This window comes from Apostichopus japonicus, chromosome 11, assembly GCF_037975245.1.
Source record: "Apostichopus japonicus isolate 1M-3 chromosome 11, ASM3797524v1, whole genome shotgun sequence".
NCBI classification, from domain to species: domain Eukaryota; kingdom Metazoa; phylum Echinodermata; class Holothuroidea; order Aspidochirotida; family Stichopodidae; genus Apostichopus; species Apostichopus japonicus.
The window spans coordinates 24378818-24403017 of record NC_092571.1 but is presented as its reverse complement, the minus strand read 5'-3'; the positions used below and the strand labels follow the sequence as shown (position 1 = coordinate 24403017).

The following is a 24200-nucleotide window of genomic DNA, read 5'->3' as shown; positions in this document are numbered from 1 at the left end:
AATTAATTTGCCTTTGTTGTAGGCACTTGACACTGTTTCCAACCCATATTATATTTTCTATAACACTTTTATTTTTGAGAAATGTTCCTTTAAACATCTAAAGTCATGAATAAATTTGGCTGGACTACTTAGTCTAAACCACAGGTCATGAGGTCACTTCTTCATATGCATCACAAAACCCAATAGGAAAAAAAAATTACGGCATGAAATACCATGTGTACAATGCTTGACTACTTTTGTGAAGATAAATTGTGTGAACACGTCATATCATGTAAAGCTAAAAAAATATATACCTGTTTAGAATATTTAAAAAAAAGAAGAAGGTTTAACATTAACATTTAGAGCTGCACTGAGGAGCCGAAGTCACGATCAATTCAGCATTAAAGGAGCTTTCCACATATTTTAAAGCTGAAAATCTTGAACACCGGAACCTCTATAGTTGAAACATCAATAACACTCAAACAGAGTTTTCTTTGGGCAATAACAACTCTAAAAATTCTGCCACAAAGAAAACGGAGAAGGGTCACCACATTACTGTTTTTTACGAGAGAACGGATAATCTTTGGCCTCACCCGTAAGTATCAGAATGCTTTCCATGCACACACTTTGTCAGCAGGGGTCCCAATTCATACAGTATATCAATGTATGAGAGAAAGGGAATAGTGGGTGGATGTGAGGTACGCCCATTTAATATGGATATATTTATATGAAGAAACAACGAATCCCTCCTTTCATATTAACCGCTTACCACCACTTCAACCTTTCTCCCCCTTCTCTCCCCACCGCACCCCACCCTTATGAGATAACTGAAGTCACGACGATGCCTACATTAAAAACGTAAACTCATACCAGGGAGTTGCCCTGCTCATACACCAGCACGCACACACAAACGGTTTTCCCGTATACAGTGTACTGTGATGGAGAGGTATAGAATCCCCTAATATTAATGTCACTGGTAGAGATAACGCCCAGAGTGAGTGGTACCATATAGTTTAGTTTAGTAGAAAAAAAGGACCAGGAGGGACACTCAAGTCCCCATCAAGGACCCTATAGGAGAGAAAATAACTGAAGACACAAACACTCAGACCCGATTACAATGCTTAAAGTGCTTGTCCAAAGCATTCTTAAACCCATTGTCACTACTTGCAAGTACAACTTTCTCAGGCAAACCGTTCCACTCATTCACAACCCTATTAGAGAAAAAAAGTTATGCCGAATATTAATCCTACTTTGTGACTTTTGGAGTTTAAGACAATGACCTCTGGTACAACTACTATATTAGCAAACATGAAAAAGTCGGTACAGGATAAATTGTCAAAACCATACACAATCTTGAAAACCTAACTATAGGTAGACAAATATGTAATATCTGTACACCGAATCGGTTAAACTAAAGTGACATTAATGCTATTAAAAGATACCATCCTAATTTAATGCCGACTTCTAAAACAACCGACAGGAAACATTTTACTCAATGTTACCTCTGTTAAGATATTATTTACTTTAAATTAACACAAAACAAAACTAAAATCGGAAACGTAAAAACAAAGAAGAAAGAAAGAAAATGAAAGAAATAAAAGAAAACAAAAAACATTTCCCAGAAATAGGAGGAGAAAGTGAAGTTAATATCCCTGAGCGGTCTTGGTTTTGTTTCTTATATCTTTGGGAAACTTATTGATGTATTGCATAGTTATCTTGATGTTATTTATTTTTAGGATATTTGTCTTTAACCGTTCAAATGGCTAAAGTATATTATTATTGTTGTTTACAAATATCGTAATATCAGCCTCCAGCAGGGAACGGCGAAACTGCGATGTTTTGTAACATGGCAAACGGACAACATCTATTGGGCTTCAACATTTTCCAGAAGAGCAGCGACAATGGCACGCATTTTGTCTCAGTTGATACGTGTGTTTGTGTGGAGGGGTTGGGATGGGAGTGGGGGGGGGGGTGCGGTTGAACATAATAAATGTACTCATCTATCTTCGGGTTATAACAAAGCCCGTCCCTTGTGCAATGGTGAAAAGGGAAGTTCTCATTTAAATTGTGAATTAACTTTCTTCTTCAGGGGCATATCCAGGATTTCCTAACCCGGGGGGCGCGAATTACTATCTAAGCGGAGCGCCACCATCGGTTGGCGCGCAGCGTACAAGAAAAATTCTGGTTTTTATACCCCCAGATCACCGGAAATGGCACTTCTCGGGCTTGAAAATGACCAACCAGATGTACACTTTTGCCTGAGAACCAAGTATTTCCCAATAGTTTTTTTTTCTATCCATAAACTTTTTGAAGATTTTCTTCAGTCACAAATCATGTTCGACCTCATCGCATGTCCTGTGGATCATTGCTTTTGTAGGTGATTCTATACGTCGCGGCCCACAATACCCGACAGCCCCACTTTTCAAGGTTTTCATCCCATTATTTGTTGAGAATTTGAAAATTCACTTCAAAACATACCCATAATGTTTCAAAAAATGTCATCTATGGACAACCAATATAGAAAAACCTCCTTCAACCCCTAACAGACCGGTCAAAATTACACGAGTAGAGGGAAGTATGATGAAGAATGTGATAAGGAAATTTTGGAAAATTCAGACACAGTTAATTTATTGGTGTAGAAATATTAAACCCTCTTATAACGGCTATTATAAAACTTGGTTGAAGGAAATGAAATAATAGCAGATATTTCCTTCAACCGAACACTACACACATAGGCGTAGGAGGCGGGGGGGGGGGCCTACTGAAAGAAAAATAAATTGCAATAATGTTTAGCTAAATGAAATAAAAAAATATCTCCTTGATAATTAAAATAAAGTCCTAAGCTTGGTCAACTAATTCGCCATTACTAATGTAAAAGAGAATTTGACATAATTGGACCTCCATGCTTTTTCTCCATCTACATAAGACATTTCGTTGTTTACATTAGCATCCCGCTTTATACTGCGCAATTTCCACGGACTGTACGGTACACGATGGTATTCGATGTAATAACCGATGCTTGCTTATATGATTTTGACATTAACTTGTTGAACGCGCGCGGAGCGCGCGAAAAATTTAGGTTATATTTATCGTGCAAGTCGTTACAGTCCCCCAAATCAAATTGGGTTCCTATGACTACACACATCGACAGTTTTGAGGCTGTTCATCCTGGAACCACCATTTTCATGCTCACTGATATGATGCGATATCTGCTGTTTGCTTTACAAATTCGAACAGGTGCGCAGCGAATAATTTGCCAAGGGAGGGGCGAAGCCTGTAGGCAAACTATCTAAGCGTAGCGCCACTAAGAGTTGGCGCGAAGCGTACAAGAAAATTTTGGCCGAAAGTGCCTCCCAGATCGCTGGAAATGACACTTCCCATGCCATGTAAGTTGCATCTAAGCATTTTCTATTTTGAAATTACTAGCGATATCATAAAAATAAATTATGTTGGGGGGGCGGTCGCCCCCTTCCCGAAATGCGTCATGTTCCCCGACGACTCGGTCTAGTTCGAGACCAGCCACAGTTGGTTTCATAGCACAATTGTTTAAGGCGTCCATACACACACACGCGTTATGATAGACCATATATAGTATTTATATAGATACATTAGTTAGAGAGGAAAAATGGAAACGTAAAAAATGGAGTTGTCGGTGTAAGGGGTAGGGTGAGGCGCACACCCCTTCCGAAGTCCTCGATCCGTCACTGGCTACCCGGCCATGTGTATATAATAGGGATCAACGCTGTAATGATGTCACTGTTCCTCTTTCTCTTCCGGCCCGGTGTCTTGGCAGTTTTCTTTTACTCCCTCCTTTTCTCCGTTTTCTCTCTTTCTTCTTTTTTCTTTTCCCTTCCTTCCTCTCCTCCTCTTTTCCCCCTCTTTTTTCCCTTTTTCTTCTTTTTTTTCTCTCCTCTTTTTCTTACCCGGGGGCGCGCGCCCCCAACGCCCCCCCATGGATACGCGCCTGTTCTTATTCATTTATTTTGTAAGAGCGGGGGTGGGGGGGGGGGAGGGGGCGGTGGTTAAATGGACAAACGGGTAGTATCAACACATATGGGGATATCGAGCTACGGGGCTACGTCAGTGTTACACAATAGGCGGGCAACAGTCAGGTACAAACATACTACATAGACATACACACTTACAGACAAAAACAAAAACATGCTATGAAACGATCGAATAATAGAAAGGGAATCAAAACGAGAATTGAGAATTGAAAATCAAACAATGATTTTGACTTCATTTTTATTCATTTGCAGATTTTCATAAGGTACAAAACTTTCCAATTATTTTATTTCCAACTCTGGAATGACATTTCTGACTATTGTTAAAGGTAATTATTTCTATCAATTCCCATAAAATACAAGTAAATAATAATCATAATAAAAACAAAATTCCAGCTGATTAAAAAAAAAAAAACTCATTCTCTCTTGGAAAGTGAAAATTAGGATTTTTACATGGCTGTTTGTACTTCAAGTGGCAACCATTTCTTAAACTCTTTATGTGTTGCACAACCAGGACAAATAATGCACTCCTGTGAGAAGTAACAACGAACGTTGCCAACTGTCATGCATGTGAGAATGTTGTCAACATGGTGTTATATGTTACAAACTTTCATCTGTTGCCTCCAATGTCAGGCACCACCTTTTATTTTTTAGACAATGTTGCCATAATTTGAGTCAGTACAATTCACCATTGTGAACAAGTTAGCTACTTTTCAATCAAGAAAAGCTAACTACCTTACAACTGAGTCGTAAACATGTAATGAACTTGTTATTACTAGAGGTCAACATGGTGAGATAATTGCCACTTTGAAAACAAACAACAACAGACATTTCAAAATGTTTTTTACTTTCATCTTTGGCATAGACATATTTTCAAACACAATGACTTAATTTTGCATATGCTGGTGTTTTTGAAATTATGATTCTGTAAACAATACATAGTTGACAACATGTTGTATCGAGTGATCTCTGACCTAGCTGTTCTATCAACATGGTGGGATAAACTGTTTGCAACACTGAGACTGTTTTTGGGTACTAAACTGTACTTCAAGATTGTCAACACGTTGAAGAATAAATATTTCATGGTGAGTTATTTGCCATTTACAGTCTTATAACAACAGTTAGAAGGTCCATACATGTTGCGCTACGTTGTAACTGAGAATTTCACTTTTGAGGTCAAAGGTGAATCACTCTTGTTGAGTCAATGACTCGGGTCACTGTACAATTTTTACGGGGAAATATGTAAGATATCTGTATTTAGTCGATACGTTTCACAGAACAAGTAACTCGAGTCATGACTCTTTGTGATTCTGATGTTGTGTTAACTAATGTAGGTTATACCTGAATAACCTTGATAAGATGTCAACATGGTGAGATATCTTATTGCCACTCAGCTTTGAACTCACATAGAGAATAGACTGCATACAGATCTGTCAACAGGGAACAAAGTAGATGATATTTTAAAATTACGATATCGGACAGCATCAATACAGTTTGTCAATTCGCTATGGGAGATGATTTCAGACTAACAATTTTTGTGAACATGGTGAGAAAAAACTCATCAAGGTAAACACCAAGCGACTGCAAACCCAAAACTTTTTCTGTCAACATGGTGAGAAAAAAGTGTTATGTCAAGACCCATTGCTGTTGGAAATTTTAGAACATTATTAAATAAACAGTAAACTATACACAATTTTGTACCATCATTAAAGCAAAGTTCTTCTCTCAACAAGGTGAAAAAAAGTGATATGCCATGACCCACTACTGTTGGAAATTTGAGAACAATAAAACAAACAGTAAACTATACACATGCACCACAGAAACCTACTAACAAAAAATAGGAAAAAGACAAGTGATATATGTACAGGACAAAAAAACCCAGCCCTTATAAAACCCCCCCCTCTTTTTCCTACCCCTTTCCTCTATTTCCTACCACTCCCCTCTTTTCCTCCCCTTCCCCTCATCCCCTTACCCTCATCCCCTGCCCCCCTCTCCCCCTCATCCCCTCCCCCATCCCCTAAGAAACAATATTGATAATAATTATAAAAAAAAAAATGATACAAAAAAAATCAGTTGCTTCACTGGTCATAGCATTGACTTATTTCCTAAACCAGTAAGATTCCAGTTTTAATGGTACTCATAAAAGTAAACTTGTTTACATTTACCATTACCATGGGATATGTGGGAAACTCTGTAAGACACAAGAAAAGATCTGTTGTGTTACAAAATGGGGTTTCCTGGTCGAGAGAGGAGGAAGTGTTGAGGGTGCACATGAAAGTAGCTTTGATCCATCTTCAGGAAAACACTATAAAAACCATCCGTTTGGTAGTTTCATGTGTTGATGGCAGAGACAAGTAAATTGCATAAACCACATGAAATGATAATTTTCTTCTTCTTATTATTATTATTATTATCATATTTTTTAATATCTCAGCAATGAATCAAACATGAATCTGGAAGTTAAACTAATGTGTTTGAGTTTAAAATAAAAATTCTGTATTGAATATTTTTTTGAGTTTTGGTTTTTCCATGTAAAGTTTTACACATTTATCGTGGAGGAGGACCGTGGTAGTGATTTCATCAAAACTTGCTCTGTAGTTAATGTGAAGCTAAAAGACCATGTTTCAGTTCAGTTATCAGAATTTTATTTAAAACAATGGATTAATATTAACAATTAGACCTGCATTGAGGAGCCGATTTCATTGTTGTCATCATCATCATCAAATTACTTTAAAAGAAGTATTCTAGACTGTTAGAAAATTTTAATTTTTAAACCTGAATATCTTGAAAACCTAAAGAGGTTTTATTGAAACATTATTAGCATTCAAATGTTACTTTATCCTCTGACTCAGACATATCCAAAACAAATTTTTGCCTAGAATCATCCTTTAAGCTGATACTGGCTGTTTAAAGATGGAGAAAAAAACTACATCTATCCTTATTTAAATGAAGATTCCCAGTCAACTCCCTTTCTCCAGTCTGGAGATACAATTGCTAGGACTAAACTGTAATTTTTCTTTTCAAATACACCCACTGCTCCTTTAAGGTGTCTCCTCTAGAAGACAGGAGAGCTGCCTTCACCATTTAAGGAGACACAATCTTTGCACATGCATTGTAGGATGAAAAAAGAAAGAAAAATCCTTTCGCAGTAATATTAGTATCAGGATGCTTGTCCAAACTTATTCAAATAATACTTGTGCTACTCCTGACGCAGAAACCTGACATAAACTAGGTCAGGATATTCCAGTTATCAGTCACACAGTATCACAGACCAGAGATCAGATAAAGTATATTAAATCTGGCCATCTGAGTCTCAAATTTATACAACAATTTTGGCAACTGAAACTTGTAACAACGCTGAGTTGCCTTCAGTCTGTCGGGGCTGACAGATTGGGAACTGAGTCAAAATGAATGGCTGTAGCACAGCTCTGCAAAATCCCCAGCAGCAAGGCTGAATCGACATCAGACGATAGATATCACCTCTGCAGTATTATGTGGAACTGCACCAAAGCACAAAAGGTTATGTCCTATGCAGCCTGGCTGCAGTAATGCTGCAGCCCCCTCAGCAATCCCCTGTAGCGACGCTGAATCAACATCAGACAATAGATATCATCTCTGCAGACCATCAGGCCGTATTGTGTGGAACTACACAAAGCACAAAGGTTATGTCCTATGCAGCCTGGCTGCGGTGAGGCTGCAGCCCCCTCAGCATCCCACTTTTTCACAGATCGCTTTATACCGTGGGGTCGGTAAGGATAAACTCCTTACAGAAAATTTCCTCAAATCCAAAAAACACAGAGATTTCTCCTCCATATACCCCACCCTCGACAATTGGAAAGTTTATCAGGATGCCAAAAAAAAAACAAAGGAATTGCTACTGAGATTAAATCTGGTCACCAATAAATCAAACTTTTCGACTTCATTTTACTACCAATGTCATAATATTCTTCATTCACTGGAACATTTTGATTTGTCTTTAGAAACCACCTCGATATCTTGGAACAAGTCTCAAGGATTCATTTTTCCTCTCTAAGTTTTATCGCCCACTCGAGGAGAAGTAATCTGCTCGTGCAGACGTCAAACATTCTCTCAGTTTTCTTCTTCTTCTGTGCTCTTCTCTTCTCCTCTCAGACTGTTGGCTCATTTCTTTTTACATTCCTTCTCAGGTTCTCTGGACTCGGGTTTAAAAGTGACTCTGCTTCGCTCTGAGTGTGTTTATCTTACTTATGATCTTCAAGGCCGGACCCAATTTCATATTCATCGTAGTCATCAGATGGTCCTCCTTGAGCAGCATCAGCGCTTGACCGTCGATCTCCTGGGAATGGAACTCCTCCGCAAAGTCGTTGCAACCCGGGACGGACTTGATGAAGTCTCTGACGTCTGTCACCGACCAGTTGCTGGGGTCTGTGGGAAGACCCGGGGGGAGCTCTTCGCTCTCGTCGGGGAAAGGCATGCTATCTGATTCGCTGACGAGTGGAGAGACGGTCGCGTTGGAGGACGACGTGGAATGAGATTCTTCTGATGTAGCCGTCGAAGATGGGGGACCCTCTTCTCCTTCTCCCATGGGGGTCGAGTAGACGGTCTTACCTTTCGTGTTCTGTTAAATAAGAAGATAACAAATCTGTGGGTTAATTTGATCCAAACTGTCAATCTCATTAAAACTTCCTACATGTGCAATGAGCTTAAAATTGAAAGAGAAGCTGGATACCATAGCCATCACCATCACTCTACACGATAAGTTCACGATGAACTCTTGTTTGTCACTAGTTTGAATGGGTAGGCCAAAGACAGCAAAGAAGGGGCTGGAACTTAACACCACCAAAGGCATCTAGAGTTTGCTGTACATGTATTTTGTCTCGTCGCAAAGGCTTTCAAAGTTGCTTTGCTTGTGATGCCATCGCACTTACCAAGTTGTATCTTATAAGATTGATATCAAACAGCTAATCTGCTAGTGTTTCAAACACAAACCTAAGTACAAAGGCAAAGATGAAGAGTATGGAATGCCCAAAAGGACCACAAGTGATGATGATGATGATGATGATGATGATGATGATCAGATGATGATGATGATGATGATCAGATGATGATGATGATGATCAGATGATGATGATAATGATGATGAAGATGATGATGATGATGATGATGATGATGATGATCAGATGATGATCAGATGATGATGATAATGATGATGATCAGATGATGATGATCAGATGATGATTATGATGATAAAAGTACACAACAATAATAAAAATAATACCAAATTTATAAAGCGCTCTAATCAGTCGAGATGTGCTCTAAAGTGCTTTACAAAGGGAACAATTTGCTGAACAACACAGACTTAGGCTATAGATCTGATACAAATATGATTGAACTATTCCCCGAAAATTACTTTAAGGAGTTAGCGTCCCTAAAACTTTGTGGTACAGACAAATGTTTCGCGCCAGCGCCCGACGAGTCATCAATGACGAGTTCAAAAATTTCATCACAACAACAACATAATAATAATAATAATAATGATAAATGGATTTTAAAGGAGTGAGTGAAGTAGATAATAACAGATATGGTAAGTCAGTCCCTTCTTAATGACTGCTTTTACTCTATGCACCAGCATATCAAACGTATTAAGACAGTAAATGTTTGGCTAGGACAATTTTCTTCACAGATTATTGGAGTTGGTTCCGCTAGAAACGATCTTTGTCCTAATACAGTAGGTGACTATCACAGAGTATTTAAACTCTACGCCGCGCTTGAGATTATACGTGAGGAGCATGTACTCTTAAATCGCCGACACAGGCCATCAAGAATTTGCAATCTCGTGCTGCCAGGGAAAAACGACTAGAGACAGAAAACACACACTGGAGAATCGTTAATACAGGATGATGAAAAAGGAGACTCGGCAATTTGATACACGAAACAGGAAGTGATTATGTGTTAAATGTTTATGACATGCAGACGTTCATATGCAGGTTAAAACAACACGCTGATATCCTTCTCGGTATTAAATTGCTAAAACGCACAGGTAGTACCACGTTATAACGGTTCTCTTGAGCCTTCCAGTGGTGTTTTGTTACCATTATTAAAATACAAAGTAAAAAACTTCTCATTTCCTGTTTCAGACATATACTGTATTACTGTACCTGTGCCAGATAGGCTGGCTCCAAGCTCTTTGTGTTCTATGAGTCCCCTATTTTTCAATTTTTTGTTTGTTATGAATAAATAAATCATTTAAAGGGACATGGTTTGAACCACAGGACATATTTATACAGTTCACTAAAATTACTTTAATAAACCAAAATATGTTTGATATTAATTTGTCGTGATGATATCTTGAAATAAACAATAAATTATGACATCATGTAGGAAATGTGTAAAAAGTTTTGCATCTGTCAGTACAGACTGACTGTTCGCAGAAATTCAGATGATTTTTCTCCGAAAAAAATTGCACGATAAAGATAACTCTAAAGGGAAGGCATTTGGAGGGGGAGGGGTTGCCCCCCCAAATAAAAAAAACATTTTCAGGCTTTCTTCTGAAATTGCTTAAATTTAATAAACACTTGTATGCTAAAATATGAAAGCTTAAATAACTACCTGTAGTGACACTTATGCCGTAAATACGAATGGAAATGATACAGTAGTACCAGTTTGCTTGACCCAAACAAATATTTCCTGACAAAGTATACATCCCTCTCACTAGCCCCCCCCCCCTTCACCGGCCCAGGACGGATGTCAGCCAGTCTTTGTGACCATAAAAAACTTCAAAATCTTGTACTCCAGATGAGGAAATCTCATGTAATTGTTGAAGCCCTGAGTAAACCTTCGCTTCTTTGAAATACTGCCAATCTACTATTTTACAAATAATGAATATTTGCAAAATATTTTTGTCCCACCAGTTTTTAGAGTAACAATTTAGTAATGTCTCATTTGAAAACTGTTGACATTCACACCTACGTTTCATGATTCCGTCCGTCCGTGATTTTTTGGTAGACGGAAACCAGTGGATTATGCTTTTGGAGATTAACTGAATATCCTTGTTCCATCAGTGGTGGATATTTATACATCAAATTTTTTCTCAAATTGAATGCAGGAAGCAGCTATTAATATTAAACAAAAGATACCAAACAGGAAGTGATATTTCCAGTTTTTCTTTTCTCCGTATTTCGTCCGGTGCTTCCCCCCCCCCCCCCCACCATTTATACAAATCCACCAATCTGTTTGCATCAGAATTGAGATTGAAACTGAAAGTATTAAGAGTCTCGAATGACAACAAAGGCACTGAACAAAGATACTACCGATGCTTCAGCATTTTAAGTACACACTTCACAGGAAGAGAATGTTGGCTGATACGAGGAAACTTGGCCCAATCAAATACTTTGGAATCTTCAACAAGTTTACAGAGTCATAATGGTTTAATATTAATAACTGACACCTTTTGGACTAGAGTTGCCTCTCGTGTCTTTCGTTATTGTTCCCTACCAATTGGTTTTTTTTTTTTCTCTTCTTTCCTGGTCGTTGCTAAAGTGGTTTAAAATTTTAGTTTCACTAAGCAGGATACTCAGTAAATACACAAGAAAACTTCCTTGTTTCACACAAAAGAAGAGAATTTCTCTTTGTTTTGAACAAAGCCAATGCATATATATCATAAAGAAAATCCACGGTGTACTCCAACAGAAAATATTATTAGACAAAAGCAGAGGAATCAGATATGACTCACAATTGACAAATAAGGAGTACATACTGTTTTAGAAAATATATTGGAATTTACTTGGCAGTGCAATGAAAAGTACAAAAAAATCATGCTTACATCATACTTTCATTGTGTATATTATATATATTTATGTGTTCAGTTTACATATCTTATTTCTCTGATTTTGTCTCATAATATTTACTTTTGGAGTACACACAGATTTTCTTTATAATATGTATGGTGTGAAGACTTGCGCAAAAAGCAACGTCTAATGCCGGTAATCTGACCTAGTTTCGAATGAGGTGTAACAGAAGTGTTAGACACCACCATCGATCCCAGAAAATACACACACAGCTTGCTACCGTTGGTAATTAGACACTAGTGTACAGTCAGTGCTCTGCGGTCAATACCCACAGCACAGTGTGTAAACGATACAGCGATGGACATCTCAGGTCCAGCTAAAGATAACAAGGTATCACGTTTCATTACTATCTGCATTTTGTAGCGACATGAACAAAACGTCACTTGCAAGCAACAGAAAGTTAACTTTTTCAGATGGCAGCACGCGGTTTGGGGTGAGTCTTCAATGCCTTTAAATGTGTGTGTACCAATACATTATCAACATATATTGGCTTTGTTCAAAACAAAGAAAAATTCTTTAATCCAGAATAGAGGGCAACATTCCAAAATTGTTTTTGTTTTTACCAAATTTCTAAATATGATCTTACAAATCACTGACCAATTCTATTACACAAAAGAGGTAGCAGCCCTAAAAAAAAAACAAAAAAAAAAAACAATAATTAAAAAATTAATAAATGAATAACAAATTCAATAAGTTCCAAAACATACATAATACTACTATCAAACCTATGGATTTTTGTTAGAGGTTCAAAATAGGGGTTCATTCTTCTACACAAGATGTAGTAAAAAGATGTCAGCATATTGCATATAAGAGCTCTCAATCAAAGAAAGTTTTGGTTACAAAAGCTGAAGGTTTAAATTCTTGTATCAAAGCCAAGGCTATCTCACTTGATTTTACTATGTCAGTTAAAGACATTGAAGACTCGCCCCAAACCGCGTGTGGCCATCTGAAAAAGTAACTTTCTGTTGCTTGCAAGTGACGTTTTGTTTGTGTCGCTACAAAATGAAGACAGTAAAAAAACGTGATACCTTGTTATCTTTAGCTGGACCTGAGATGTCCACCGCTGTATCGTTTGTATACTGTGCTGTGGGTATTGACCGCAGCTGTCTGTACTGACTGTACACTATTGTCTAATTACCGACGGTAGCAAGCTGTGTGTGCATTTTCTGGGATTGATGGTGGTGTCTAACACTTCTGTTACACCCCATTTGAAACTAGGACAGATTACCGGCATTAGGAGTTTTTTTTTGCGCGAATCTTCACACCCTTTAAGCCCTGGTCATTGGTAACTTGTCAAACCCACACCGGAGAGTACACCATCCAAACAGTCACACTAAAGACCATAAAATCTACGTATGTCTTTGGGGACTTCCCATAGGGTGCAGCCACAAACTGGGGCCAGGGAATAATTAACCATTCCAACTTTTGTGTACCACTTTCAAAGACTCTGAACTTTTCGCTCTCATTGAATACTATAGTTCCTTTGTAGAAAATTTATACATCATTACACTTGTATATATATAGCAACTTGACCACCATTTTGTACAGAATATTTGTGATGTGGTACTGGATAAATTATTCTCTGGACTGACGCCACTTTATTCACATGTGACCTCACAGTGAGATATACAGAAAGCAGTCCTGTTAACTTGTTTTGTGCAAATAGTGCCTCTTTGCATAGTAAGATATATACAGAAAGCAGCCCTGTCACTAGTTCTGTGCAAATGGTGCCTCTTTTGCATAGTAAGATATATACAGAATGCAGTCCTGTCACTAGTTTTGTGCAAATGGTGCCTCTTTGCATAGTAAGATATATACAGAAAGCAGCCCTGTAACTAGTTTTTTGCAAATGTGGCCTCTTTTGCATAGTAAGATATACAGAAAGCAGCCTTGTTACTAGTTTTGTGCAAATGTGGCCTCTTTTGAATAGTAATATATACAGAAAGTAGCCCTGTCACTAGTTTTGTGCAAATGTGGCCTCTTTTGCATAGTAATATATACAGAATGTAGCCCTGTAACTAGTTCTGTGCAATTGTGGCCTCTTTTGCATAGTAAGATATATACAGAAAGCAGCCCTGTTACTAGTTTTGTGCAAATGGTGCCTCTTTTGCATAGTAATGGAAAATGTCACACGCATGGCTCTACACTCCACATCACACACGTTTTCACATTGTGTCACGGAAACAGATTTTACAGGAAGTAATATGAGTCACTGAACAAAAAAAAAATAGCAATTTGATATTGAACTTTAGATGCTCTTTCCCTTTTCCTGTGGGAATCATAACACAGATCTGTAAACATTTGAATGAAAATTTGTTTGAAACGTAAAAAAAAATTACCCATTTTGAAATTCCTTGCACGCTTTCACTTTTTCTTTCTTACCTGGTTCTGTAACAGTTTGTAGACTAGTAGCTAAAGGTAGGGGTGATTGACCATACCTAGTGTTTTAACTAGAGCTATAATTAGAATTTAGCTGCATGTCTAATTGTTTCATTAACCGGACTTACTAACGACAGTGCAGTCTGTCATCATATCGCTAAAACAACACCCCTGGATGCAAAATACCAATTTGATCCGACTTTCGGTTGCCGAGATTTTAGCTTATTTCATAGTTTGACCTCGGGCTGAACTAACCTTTAAGTCCTGGCACCAAAAGGAACAGCAACTTAACAGCTCATTATGGACAGGCTAGATGCTAGATGTTGTGGTCAAGTGGTTAAGGCAGTGGACTTGTGATCTAAGGATTACAGGTTCGAGCCCTGGCTAAATAATTGTGTTGTGTCCTTGGGCAAGGCACTTTATCTCCATTGCCTCTCTTCACCCAGGTGTATAAATTGGGACCTGCAAGGTGACTTGTAAATATAGTTGCATGCGCAGGTTTGTGGCTTTACCCTATGGGAAGTCCCCCAGGGGACAAGTGGCTGTGGTGCCCCAGGAGAGATTGTTTGAATTGTGCACACTTTGGTGTGTAAGTGTGACAAGTTACCAATGACCAGGGTTAAGTACAGTGCGGCGAGACTTTATTGTAAGTTGCACTATATAAGAACTGTTAATTATTATTATTTATTAGATGCTATGATTATTTATCCAACCTTAAATATGGTGTTCACAATTTATGCTTCTTGTTTTGTTCCCTGGTTGCATTCTTACTGTATGACGACCTTTCACCTCCATCACAAACAGTTCATTTGATGCATGTCATACTCTAATTAAGTTTTTTAATTAAGTTTGTTGAATCAGTTCTATAGCAATATGCTGTGCAGTATGCAATGTACGTACTGCAAGAACAAAACACCTAAAAATTACATATCAAGCTGCTCATCACCTTTGATCCTTCACGGAAAAGAACTTTGGTAATCAAAAATTCAAATTGCTATATAATAATAATTCTCAGTTCTTATAGCGCAACTTACAATAAAGTCTCGCCGCGCTGTACTTAACCCTGGTCATTGGTAACTTGTCACACCTACACACCAAAGTGTGCACAATTCAAACAATCTCTCCTGGGGCACCACAGTGCACCACGGCCACATGTCCCCTGGGGGACTTCCCATAGGGTGCAGCCACAAACCTGCGCATGCAACTATATTTACAAGTTACCTTGCAAGTCCCCATTTATACACCTGGGTGAAGAGAGGCAATGGAGATAAAGTGCCTTGCCCAAGGAAACAACGCAGTGATCTGGCCAGGGCTCGAACCTGTAATCCTTTAGATCACAAGTCCACTGCCTTAACCACAACGCCCTCTATATATATGTCTATTTATTGACTAGAATAGCCACTTGTAATGTGTCCTGGATAAACAGACCAGTTACGGTGTAAGCATACACAACACCGTGACAAATCTGACAAACTTTTTGTCAAGATTTCATGTTAGAGTAACTTTACAAGTCCTGTGTTTTTGATGCGGTTGTCAAGTTATAGTGTACAGCTGTAACATAAAATCTGGTTATAATCAAACAACCTTTTGACATCTTAGGATGTCATGTCAGTGTTGGCATAGACTTGTTGATTGTACAGTAAGTCAACATATATCACAAGTTTGACTTTACTGACCGGATAAGGGTATTTATCTAGCACATCTTATAAAAGCATCGAGTCAAAAATTTCGCCCCTTTCGTAATGAGAAGATGTCATGTCAGTGTACAGTAAATTGGCAACCCACCAAAATTAATTGTGTTAAAAAGTGTAACACAGCAACTTAAACTTCTTTCATTTGCTGATTACAAACACAACACAATCATTTCAGGAATAGAGCCCTGGTTGAATATCATTTCTGATGCAAATTGTTTTGTTATTCCTTAATCATCACTGACCTTAATTAATTATCATTTTGGCAAGAATTATCTACATTGTCCTCAGATTTGAGAGTGACAAAATACAGATAAATTATTTCCCAATGCCATTGACCATATGCAATTTAACTTTATATTTTTAACTTTCCATAATTCCTGATGCCATCATATTTCTTTTTTTCCATCCCATTTTGACGCAATCAATATGTACTGTATTGTATGATCTTTTCTATACATGTATATATAAAATCATTTCCCTGTCTGTTTGAGCTTCACTAAACTGTACAATTGTGTCAAGATCAGAAAAATATCTTCCAAAGAGCAGCCATGATACATTATATCAGTTATTTAAAAACTAAAGGCATTTAACTAAAACAAGCATTTAGTACAAACATTTCCTTGTTTCCTTGTTTTAAGGGAAATGTAAGAAAAAGAATTTGGTACAGAGAAAACACTGTAGGATGGTATTACAGTGGTTTTTGCAATGCTACAACAGGGTAAGGGCACAAATGTTCGTTTTTAAAGGACAATGGATATTAATGATAAATCTCTTTGATTTGACTCTGCAGTCTAGCTTTGCCTTTTCGACTATGGGGTTCTACTAAATGACGTAATCGAGAATTTGCACGATTGAGGTCTTACAAGTCAAATTACCCAAAGAAAGGTAATATATATCCCCTTAGTTTTCAGTATAATTTCCAATAAATGGGTGAAAATAGTACATGAAAGTGCCTCGGTACGCAAAATTGATGTTGACCGCGGCAACAACGGAGTCTATCAGGGCAGCACGATAAAGTCATTACAAATTATATACGTAAAGTTACGGAAAGTGATATGGAAAGTTACTGGACGTATTATCATTGATTAATAACAGCAGGATGACATAGCCACTCCACTTGTACCATATTATCATACTAATAATGAAAGCAGAATTTTGTTGTGCAGTCAACAATGTTTTTCACAATCCTTCTGTACAGGAGTCAATTGCAATTAAACAAACCAGGACACCCTGATGCCAGAAATTGTCACTGAGTGAATGTTAGTGAGGAAAGACTTCTATGTATGATGCTTCCAAAAAAACAAATAATAATAATAAACTCTCAAATTTCCTTAAAAAAAGGTGAAAAAATGGTTTGCAACAGTGACATCAGGCAGTGCCTCCTGACAACCATATTAATAATAATAATAATAATAATATAAGAATTTGTAAAGCGCTTTTATCCAGTTAAAAAAAACTGCTCAGAAGCGCTGCAGGAGCAAAGTACCCAAAATGGACACAACAGTTATTAAACAAACGGATACGCAGTCATGAATAAGAACGTCTTGAGTTCATTCTCGAAAGTTGACAACTACGCCATTTCTTTTTCAGAAAATGAGACACTAGGAATTCTTTCTCCAATTTCTGAGGAAAACTCTCTCTTTCTCTCTCCTTAAGGATGTGTAGCTAGCTTGGGGCATTGTACCAAAACTTTGGTCATTTTTTTGACCATTATTCTGTTGGCAAATCCCTTGTTACGTCAAGTCTTAAAGCATTTTCTTTTCAAATGACCATGGATGCTGATAACAAAATTCAGACTCAAAGCCAGAAGGGAAGCGTATGCTGAAACCAATTTATCATTGAAGGAATGGAAAGTTCTTGCCAACAAAACCCCCATATTTCATAAGTAATCAATTCTCAAAGGCAAACCTGTGATTATTATACCTCTTTGATTTATGATTTTTAGTGTTCTGCCTTTTTCTCCCCCAAAGAACAATGTGCTTTCTGTCTTTGGGTTCATTCATTTTTGGAGACTTGAAGTACAAAAGGAGTGTGCATTCGAGCAATTCAAACAAAGAAGTTACCTACCCAAGGTTGAGTAACGTTAAATTCCAGTCGTCCAAACTTTCCTCTGGCACCCTTCAGTGCCTTGGCCTTTGGTCCTTGGACTTTCATCTTATGCTTGACCCTTTCTGGCTTCTCCTCTTTGGGTGAGAACAAGCCCAGCCTCTTGGTGCATCCGACGTTGTATCGTTTGGCGCAGGCCATCGAACAAAACCTCTTTGACCTCTTAAATTTCCGTGGAATGTCCAGTTTACCACAAAATTCGCACCGTAGGTGTCCTGGAGAGGTCTCCCAACTGTCTTGAGCTGAGAAGTGACATTGCAAAGCCAGTTATCCTTGATCGTGAATGACAACATTTTCTGTTTTGGGGGGCTAAAATGGAACTAGGTGGGAATGAGTGACATTGTAAGACTAAGATCCAGGATTTTTATAAAGGGGGGAGGGGGGGGTGTTTGGTCCTAGGTTTAGTTAGAGCCCACTTCCCCATATAGCGACCATCCTCCCCCCAGCAACAACAAAAAAAACTTTGAGAGGTCAAATGGTGGTGCACTCTGAGGTCATAGTTGGACCACAGATGGAGTGCTGCAGTGACATACACATATGGAACATTACTTTTGAAATCTTACGCGAGGTTGAACACGGATGAAGGTACAGTACATCTCCTGGATCTGATCCCACATCTTGGGAGATGTGGTTTTCATTTTGATTTGCCAAAAGACCTAAGTTTGATGTGGGCTTTGATAATATATTCAAGCATGTTTTGACTTAAATCTTGAAATGATTCATGCAGGGATAAAGATTACCTTCGTCGTACTGCAGTCATTTAAAATATATATGCATTCAGAGCTGGAAAATAAACTGATCGTGCCACTTGGAACTACGCAACGTTACATGTACTCGGCTACAAACACCCTCACAGAATCTCTCACAGTTTAAAACGGTTCAAACCGGCAAGTCTACGAAAAGTCGGCTACCAAATTTATACCAAAAAAACCCTACCTCCTCTCTTAAGTCTGTGCGGTTCATCCTCTGTTCTGGAGCCATCTGCATTAACAGCCAACGGGAGGGATGAATTTTCAGGCATCTGTGAAAATAAAAATTGTTTTTAACAGTACTGCAAAATGTACTACTTTTAGTCCATGAGAATGATCACACCAAGGGGATAATTCCCTGGGGTGGTATTAAAGATGGCGGTTATTTTCTTTAATATTATTTATCATACAATAACATCATGAGACGGTGCAAGTATCAAGTTTTAAACATCAAATAAAAGAATTTGTTATATAGCCAAAGAAATTGTGACAAATGTTGATCTGCATTTTACATGTGATTAATAAATGCAAATTTGGGTGACAAAATATTGACAGCTTGAAGGGTACATAGTTACCGTGATCATTCCATGATTGATTTTTTATTGATATTGAAAAAACACGAAACAAGAAAAGGAAAAAGATGCTTTGAAATCAAATTAACTCTTGACAACAAGTCTTCACCAGAGGCTAAATTCTGGATTAAACCGCTAGTCTCTCAGAGAATGTGAATACAGAAATACCTTCCTTCTGCTAATCTTCTCGTTTGAGAACAGCGCAATTGCTACCCTACTTATCTCTGTTCTTACCATGTCATAGAGCTGATAGTCGACTCTTTCTTTAGTAGTCGATTAATCACATAGCTATTCTCGGGATTACTGCGATTATGGTTATGACGTCATCACTGTCATTCTTTACATTGTAGAAATGCAGTCAAAACAAATCTGTCTCCATGGGGCACTGTCTAATTTGTTTGTGTCTTAACATGGGGTGTATAAATCACGTAAAAACAAGAACAAAAACTGTGAACAACTTTCAATCTCTGTTTCCTAAAATCTTTTAAATTAAATCAAAACTTTCAAATGAACCTACGAGGCTACTTCAACTACTAGCACTAATAAAAGCAAACGTGCGAACAATGAATAGATGAAACACCTTGTAGCGGTGTGACTAGTTTGCAAGAGTTTTCTGTGGAAGGACGTTCAACGTTCTAGGCTAGGCTCTAGCCTAGCGCCATAGCAGGACATATTTTGCACACTGAAATTAAACTACAATGCAATCAACACACAAGATCAGACATCTGATAAATGTGAACCAGGCAGAAGTGAAGTCATTGTAAACATTTTTGACGAAATGACAAATAATTTGGAAATCGTAAAAGATTAATAACTTACGAATTTGCGATTATGCGCAATGATCAAACATTGCTAGGACTGAATGTTGCCCTGCAGAACAAGCTTATTACTGACAAGCAAACACATGAATCTAACCGGAGCAGGTGCTTGCTGAATTTTAACACAACACAATGCTAGTGTAGCATTATGAGAACCTGTACTTTTGCGATATTTGATGACAAACTGCTTTAGTGTTGTTTTCGATAGGTTAGGCTATTTTTCAAAGCAGAGTATGTGCAGTGCTACATTGTAGTCGAGTGCTCGCAACTTAGGTTTTGAGCGCTATTAATCAAAACTTCCATAGTGTAATCGCGACTACTGGCGATTAAATCGATTACGACTATCGGCACTACCATGTCTTAGTGCAAATGTTAACTTTGTTTGAGGTGAAAACGTTTGACAAAGATGGCATGCAAAATAATAAGGGCAATGCGGCCGAGCTTTGAACCTTTATAAAAATAAAACCATCCATTTTAAAAGAACACTCAAAAATTTATGAAAAAATACTTACAGGAAATGGATCTTTCGATTCCTCGATGATGAAGCCATCGATGACGTGAGTTAAAATCTGCGGCTTAACGATGGCCCGAGGAATCTCCGTAGTGGGTTTCTCCTTGTCAGTTTGTTTGACTGCCAGATTCATTGGAGATGGTCCCTCATCTTGGGATTTGGCTTGTTCATCTGTTGTTTTGGAGGGAGCCTCTTGAGAGACGGATGCCACTGAGGTTGGCATGGGCACTGTAACGTTCTTCATACCCTCCAAAGACATCACTTTCTGGGTGACGCCGTGGACTATAGTCGTTGGACGAATCCTGACTTTGAGGCTGTGACCCAGTTTCGGTTTGTTCTTTGAGCCCGGTTTTCGACCCCGTTTTTTACCCGTGTAAGGTTTCTTGACGGGACTAGTTTGGATTGGGACAAGAATTTGTTGTTGGTTGGAGACCACCATCGGTGCGACGCTTCCTCTAACTGGACCTGTATGCACCATCGAGGTGGAAGGTTTCGCTTGAATTTTGACAGCAGTGTTCTTACTGAGACCGTGAGGGTTCACGGCCACCAGGACCTTCTGTTTGCTCATGGGATACGACAATGTGTGGCCATCAAAGTTGGCTGGCAAGAGCTGCCTGGGTGCGAAGATGACCGGACGAGCATTCGACGGTGATAATTGAGTGCCTGGAGCCCTCTTTGGTGATTGCTTGGTGTGTGTGATAACCATTGGTCCATTTGGTGACGTTAACTTGACTTGAGAAGTCTGAATGGGTATTCCTGTCAAGGTCGCCTGTATCCGCTGAGGAGTGCCAGGAATAGTTAGAACAGGGCCACTCCGGATAAGGGGGTTGTTACTCGTGTTGACGATGATGGGGCGTACCTGTTGGGTGGAGGGAGGACTCCTGACCCTAGGTCCTGTAAACTTCCTACCCGAGTGAGCGGGAAAGGGGGAATGCTGCAGAGGAGGTCGTATAGATATAGGTGGGGTTCTGTTGACCATATGCGCCACGGGTGGTGTGACTGGAGACTTCAGTTTTGGACTTCTATGAGGAGGTGGAGAACGCAGATTTTGCATGTGAGGTGGAGACTGAGAAGGACTCCTCTGTAGAGGGATTCTAGGGCTGGGGTAAATGTGCCGATGCTGTGGACCAGATCTAGCCGGTGGCAGGCGAGGACTGGTGACAGGAACTCTCACCAACGCTTGAGGCATCGGTTGAGGGTTCAACACTAACGACGGCCGCACCGCTGCTGAGATTTTCCCTCCTACGATGCTTTGGGTACTCTGTGTATGGGCCATAACAGTGTGACGAGGAACGACAGAAATATGCGGCGAAGATTTAATAAATATGGGAGTTCTGGTAGTGACGATGACCGTTGGATTCAACATGCTGTCGAGAACTTCTTTGGGCAATCCTTGATGAGGTTGCTGAGAGGATGGTGGAAGGTGGTGCCCATGGTGACTGGTTGAAGCAGAAACAGGAATCAGAGTAGGATGGCTAGTAGCTGCAGCTGTTGATGGGGAGGACGGAATCCTCTTTATCAAAGCCAGAGGCTGCATGGAATCCTGCGGCTGAGTGCTGATAAAATGAGATGGTACAGGTGGCCCATAGAAGCCATGGGGGACTGGTTTGTTTATTTGCTCAGCCATTTTCTGGTAACAAAAAGGATAAATATATAAGCCATGAAAAACAGAAAACAGACTTGGAAATAAAAAAATGTGAATGGATTTCTTAGTGTACGATACTACCAACCAATCATCCTCCTAACTATAAATTTCTATGGATGAAAACTAAGGTTTGGAATTGATGGACTATGAATAAGAAGAGTTGCCTAGCAATTGAATGATGTTTAAATATGCAAGTACACACCATCATGGAGTTAGCAAACAGAGTAAGCATAGATGGCAAATTGCTTCACAAAAACATCTGTTGGGAGGAAGTCACCAATCCACATATTCAAGTGACAAATACCTTTCAAGTTTTTCCAAATTCAAAACATTTGTTTGCACACTGGTGTATTGAATCAAGAAGTCAGTTACTAGGCAGTTTGCTCCATAAGCTGGGAAGTTCAAGTTGTTTAAATTTTGGCATCTCTAATTTAAAAATAAGCACAATCAGTGTTTGATTGAAATGCTGCTTTTTGATAGACGTTCTCACTTGTGTCTTCTTATGCTTCACAAAATTCTCATTTGGACATTGGTTATAGTATTAAGTTAGAATATTGTGTATGCTTAGGTTTGATCAGTACCTCGTTGGTTAGCTAAGGTTAGCCTTAGGTCAACCCTACCTTTTCACTATTTACTCTAGCCTAGCTGAAATAATGAAACATTTTCAGATTATCAAAGAAATACTTTTGAATGCCAATGAATCACCGCATGTAACTTGGTACAGATATTTTTGTTAGCTTCGGAGATTCTATGCCTACCACTACCAGTATCACTTACGCTAGCGCCATAGTACTGATGTTAGTACAAGCCTAGATAAACCTAGTCCCTACTTGCTATCTGTGCAGTATACCCGTGTTGTTGGTAATGTGCAATATAACTGCATGTGAAATGCTATGCTTCACTAGCCTCGCCTTGTTAGGCCAAAATAAATACCAGTTTAGATCAATTTTGTGATTATTTACATCTTAAAAATGTATTTGCATACTTAGCAAAGGCTGAGAGGTTTCTATACTAGCATTAATATATGTTGTGTAGGCAACTCGTCTATGTGCAAAGTACAATCTGTTATTTTCCGGCTGGATTTCCAACGTAATTCTCTCTGTTATTATAGGCCTAACGTAGTTGATAGATTTAGTTGAACGTGTTGTTTATCGCGCAAATCAGCGCGGTACTAGTAATAGTTAACCTGATGTGGTATTCATGTACCATCGAAATTTTCACGCCAATGCGCATAAACTGGACAAGCAAAATCACATCGCATGTACAAAAAAATGTGAAACAGCAGGTAATTTATGACTAAAGCAGTTTATTGCCAGTGCACGTAATTTTTATGGCGTGCCGTTTACAATGTGCCTCTAGTAGAGTATTCAGAACAGTCAATATTATAGGCCCAAATTATAGGTCTTGCACCACAATTATTTTGTTCCATAGACTTACACACTAAACTCGTCACTTTCAAGACCCGTCAATAATATATAGAAGTTTTCAACTGGTATAATCGTGGACGTTAAAAATTAATCTAAGAGACTGACTTCGGTCAGCTTGCGGCCGAGTGTACCGAGTGTACCGAGTTGTACCGAGTGTACCGAGTGTACCGAGTGTACCGAGTGTACCGAGTGTACCGAGTGTACCGAGTGTACCGAGTGTACCGAGTGTACCGAGTGTACCGAGTGTACCGAGTGTACCAATATAGGATTTGTACAAGAGGAAACCAGGACATGCCAGCAGTGGCCTAGCCAGGATTTTTTTCAGTGGGGGGGGGGGGCTTGACGGGGGGGGGGGCTTGACCGGGAGGGCGTCTTGTTACTATCTAAGCGGATCGCAACCATGGTTGGCGCGCAGCGTACGAAGAAAATTTCAGATTTCAATACCTGCCAGATCGCTGGAGATGGCACTTGCCAGGCTGGATAGCAGCCA

The 24200-nt window shown here is 38.9% G+C and overlaps 1 protein-coding gene across 3 annotated transcripts; it reads right to left on the bottom strand.

Annotated features, from left to right (window-relative positions):
* Positions 1-4185: 4185 nt before the first annotated feature.
* Positions 4186-23429, bottom strand: LOC139975764 (uncharacterized). 3 transcript variants are annotated; one of them, XM_071983925.1, is made up of 5 exons: positions 23269-23429; positions 20640-22268; positions 18925-19009; positions 17950-18230; positions 4186-8580 (listed from the first exon to the last, which is right to left on the bottom strand). In XM_071983925.1, exons 2-5 carry the CDS (start codon positions 22263-22265, stop codon positions 8167-8169), a joined length of 2406 nt encoding a protein of 801 aa, XP_071840026.1. In that variant the 5' UTR covers positions 22266-22268; positions 23269-23429; the 3' UTR covers positions 4186-8166. The 3 variants fall into 3 exon arrangements, with proteins under 3 accessions (XP_071840026.1, XP_071840027.1, XP_071840028.1); XM_071983926.1 differs by having other exon boundaries at positions 23246-23425; XM_071983927.1 differs by lacking the exon at positions 23269-23429 and adding an exon at positions 23061-23120.
* Between the last annotated feature and the right edge of the window lie 771 nt (positions 23430-24200).

What these genes read in the sequence shown, in the direction of transcription:
- LOC139975764 (XM_071983925.1), bottom strand. Translation starts at nt 22,265, where the DNA reads ATGGCTGAGCAAATAAACAAACCAGTCCCCCATGGCTTCTATGGGCCA. An exon ending in GCACAGACTTAAGAGAGGAG is followed by an intron (nt 18,231 to 18,924) that starts GTAGGGTTTTTT and finishes GTCACTTCTCAG; the next exon opens with CTCAAGACAGTTGGGAGACC. An exon ending in TTAACGTTACTCAACCTTGG is followed by an intron (nt 8,581 to 17,949) that starts GTAGGTAACTTC and finishes CTTATTTAACAG; the next exon opens with AACACGAAAGGTAAGACCGT.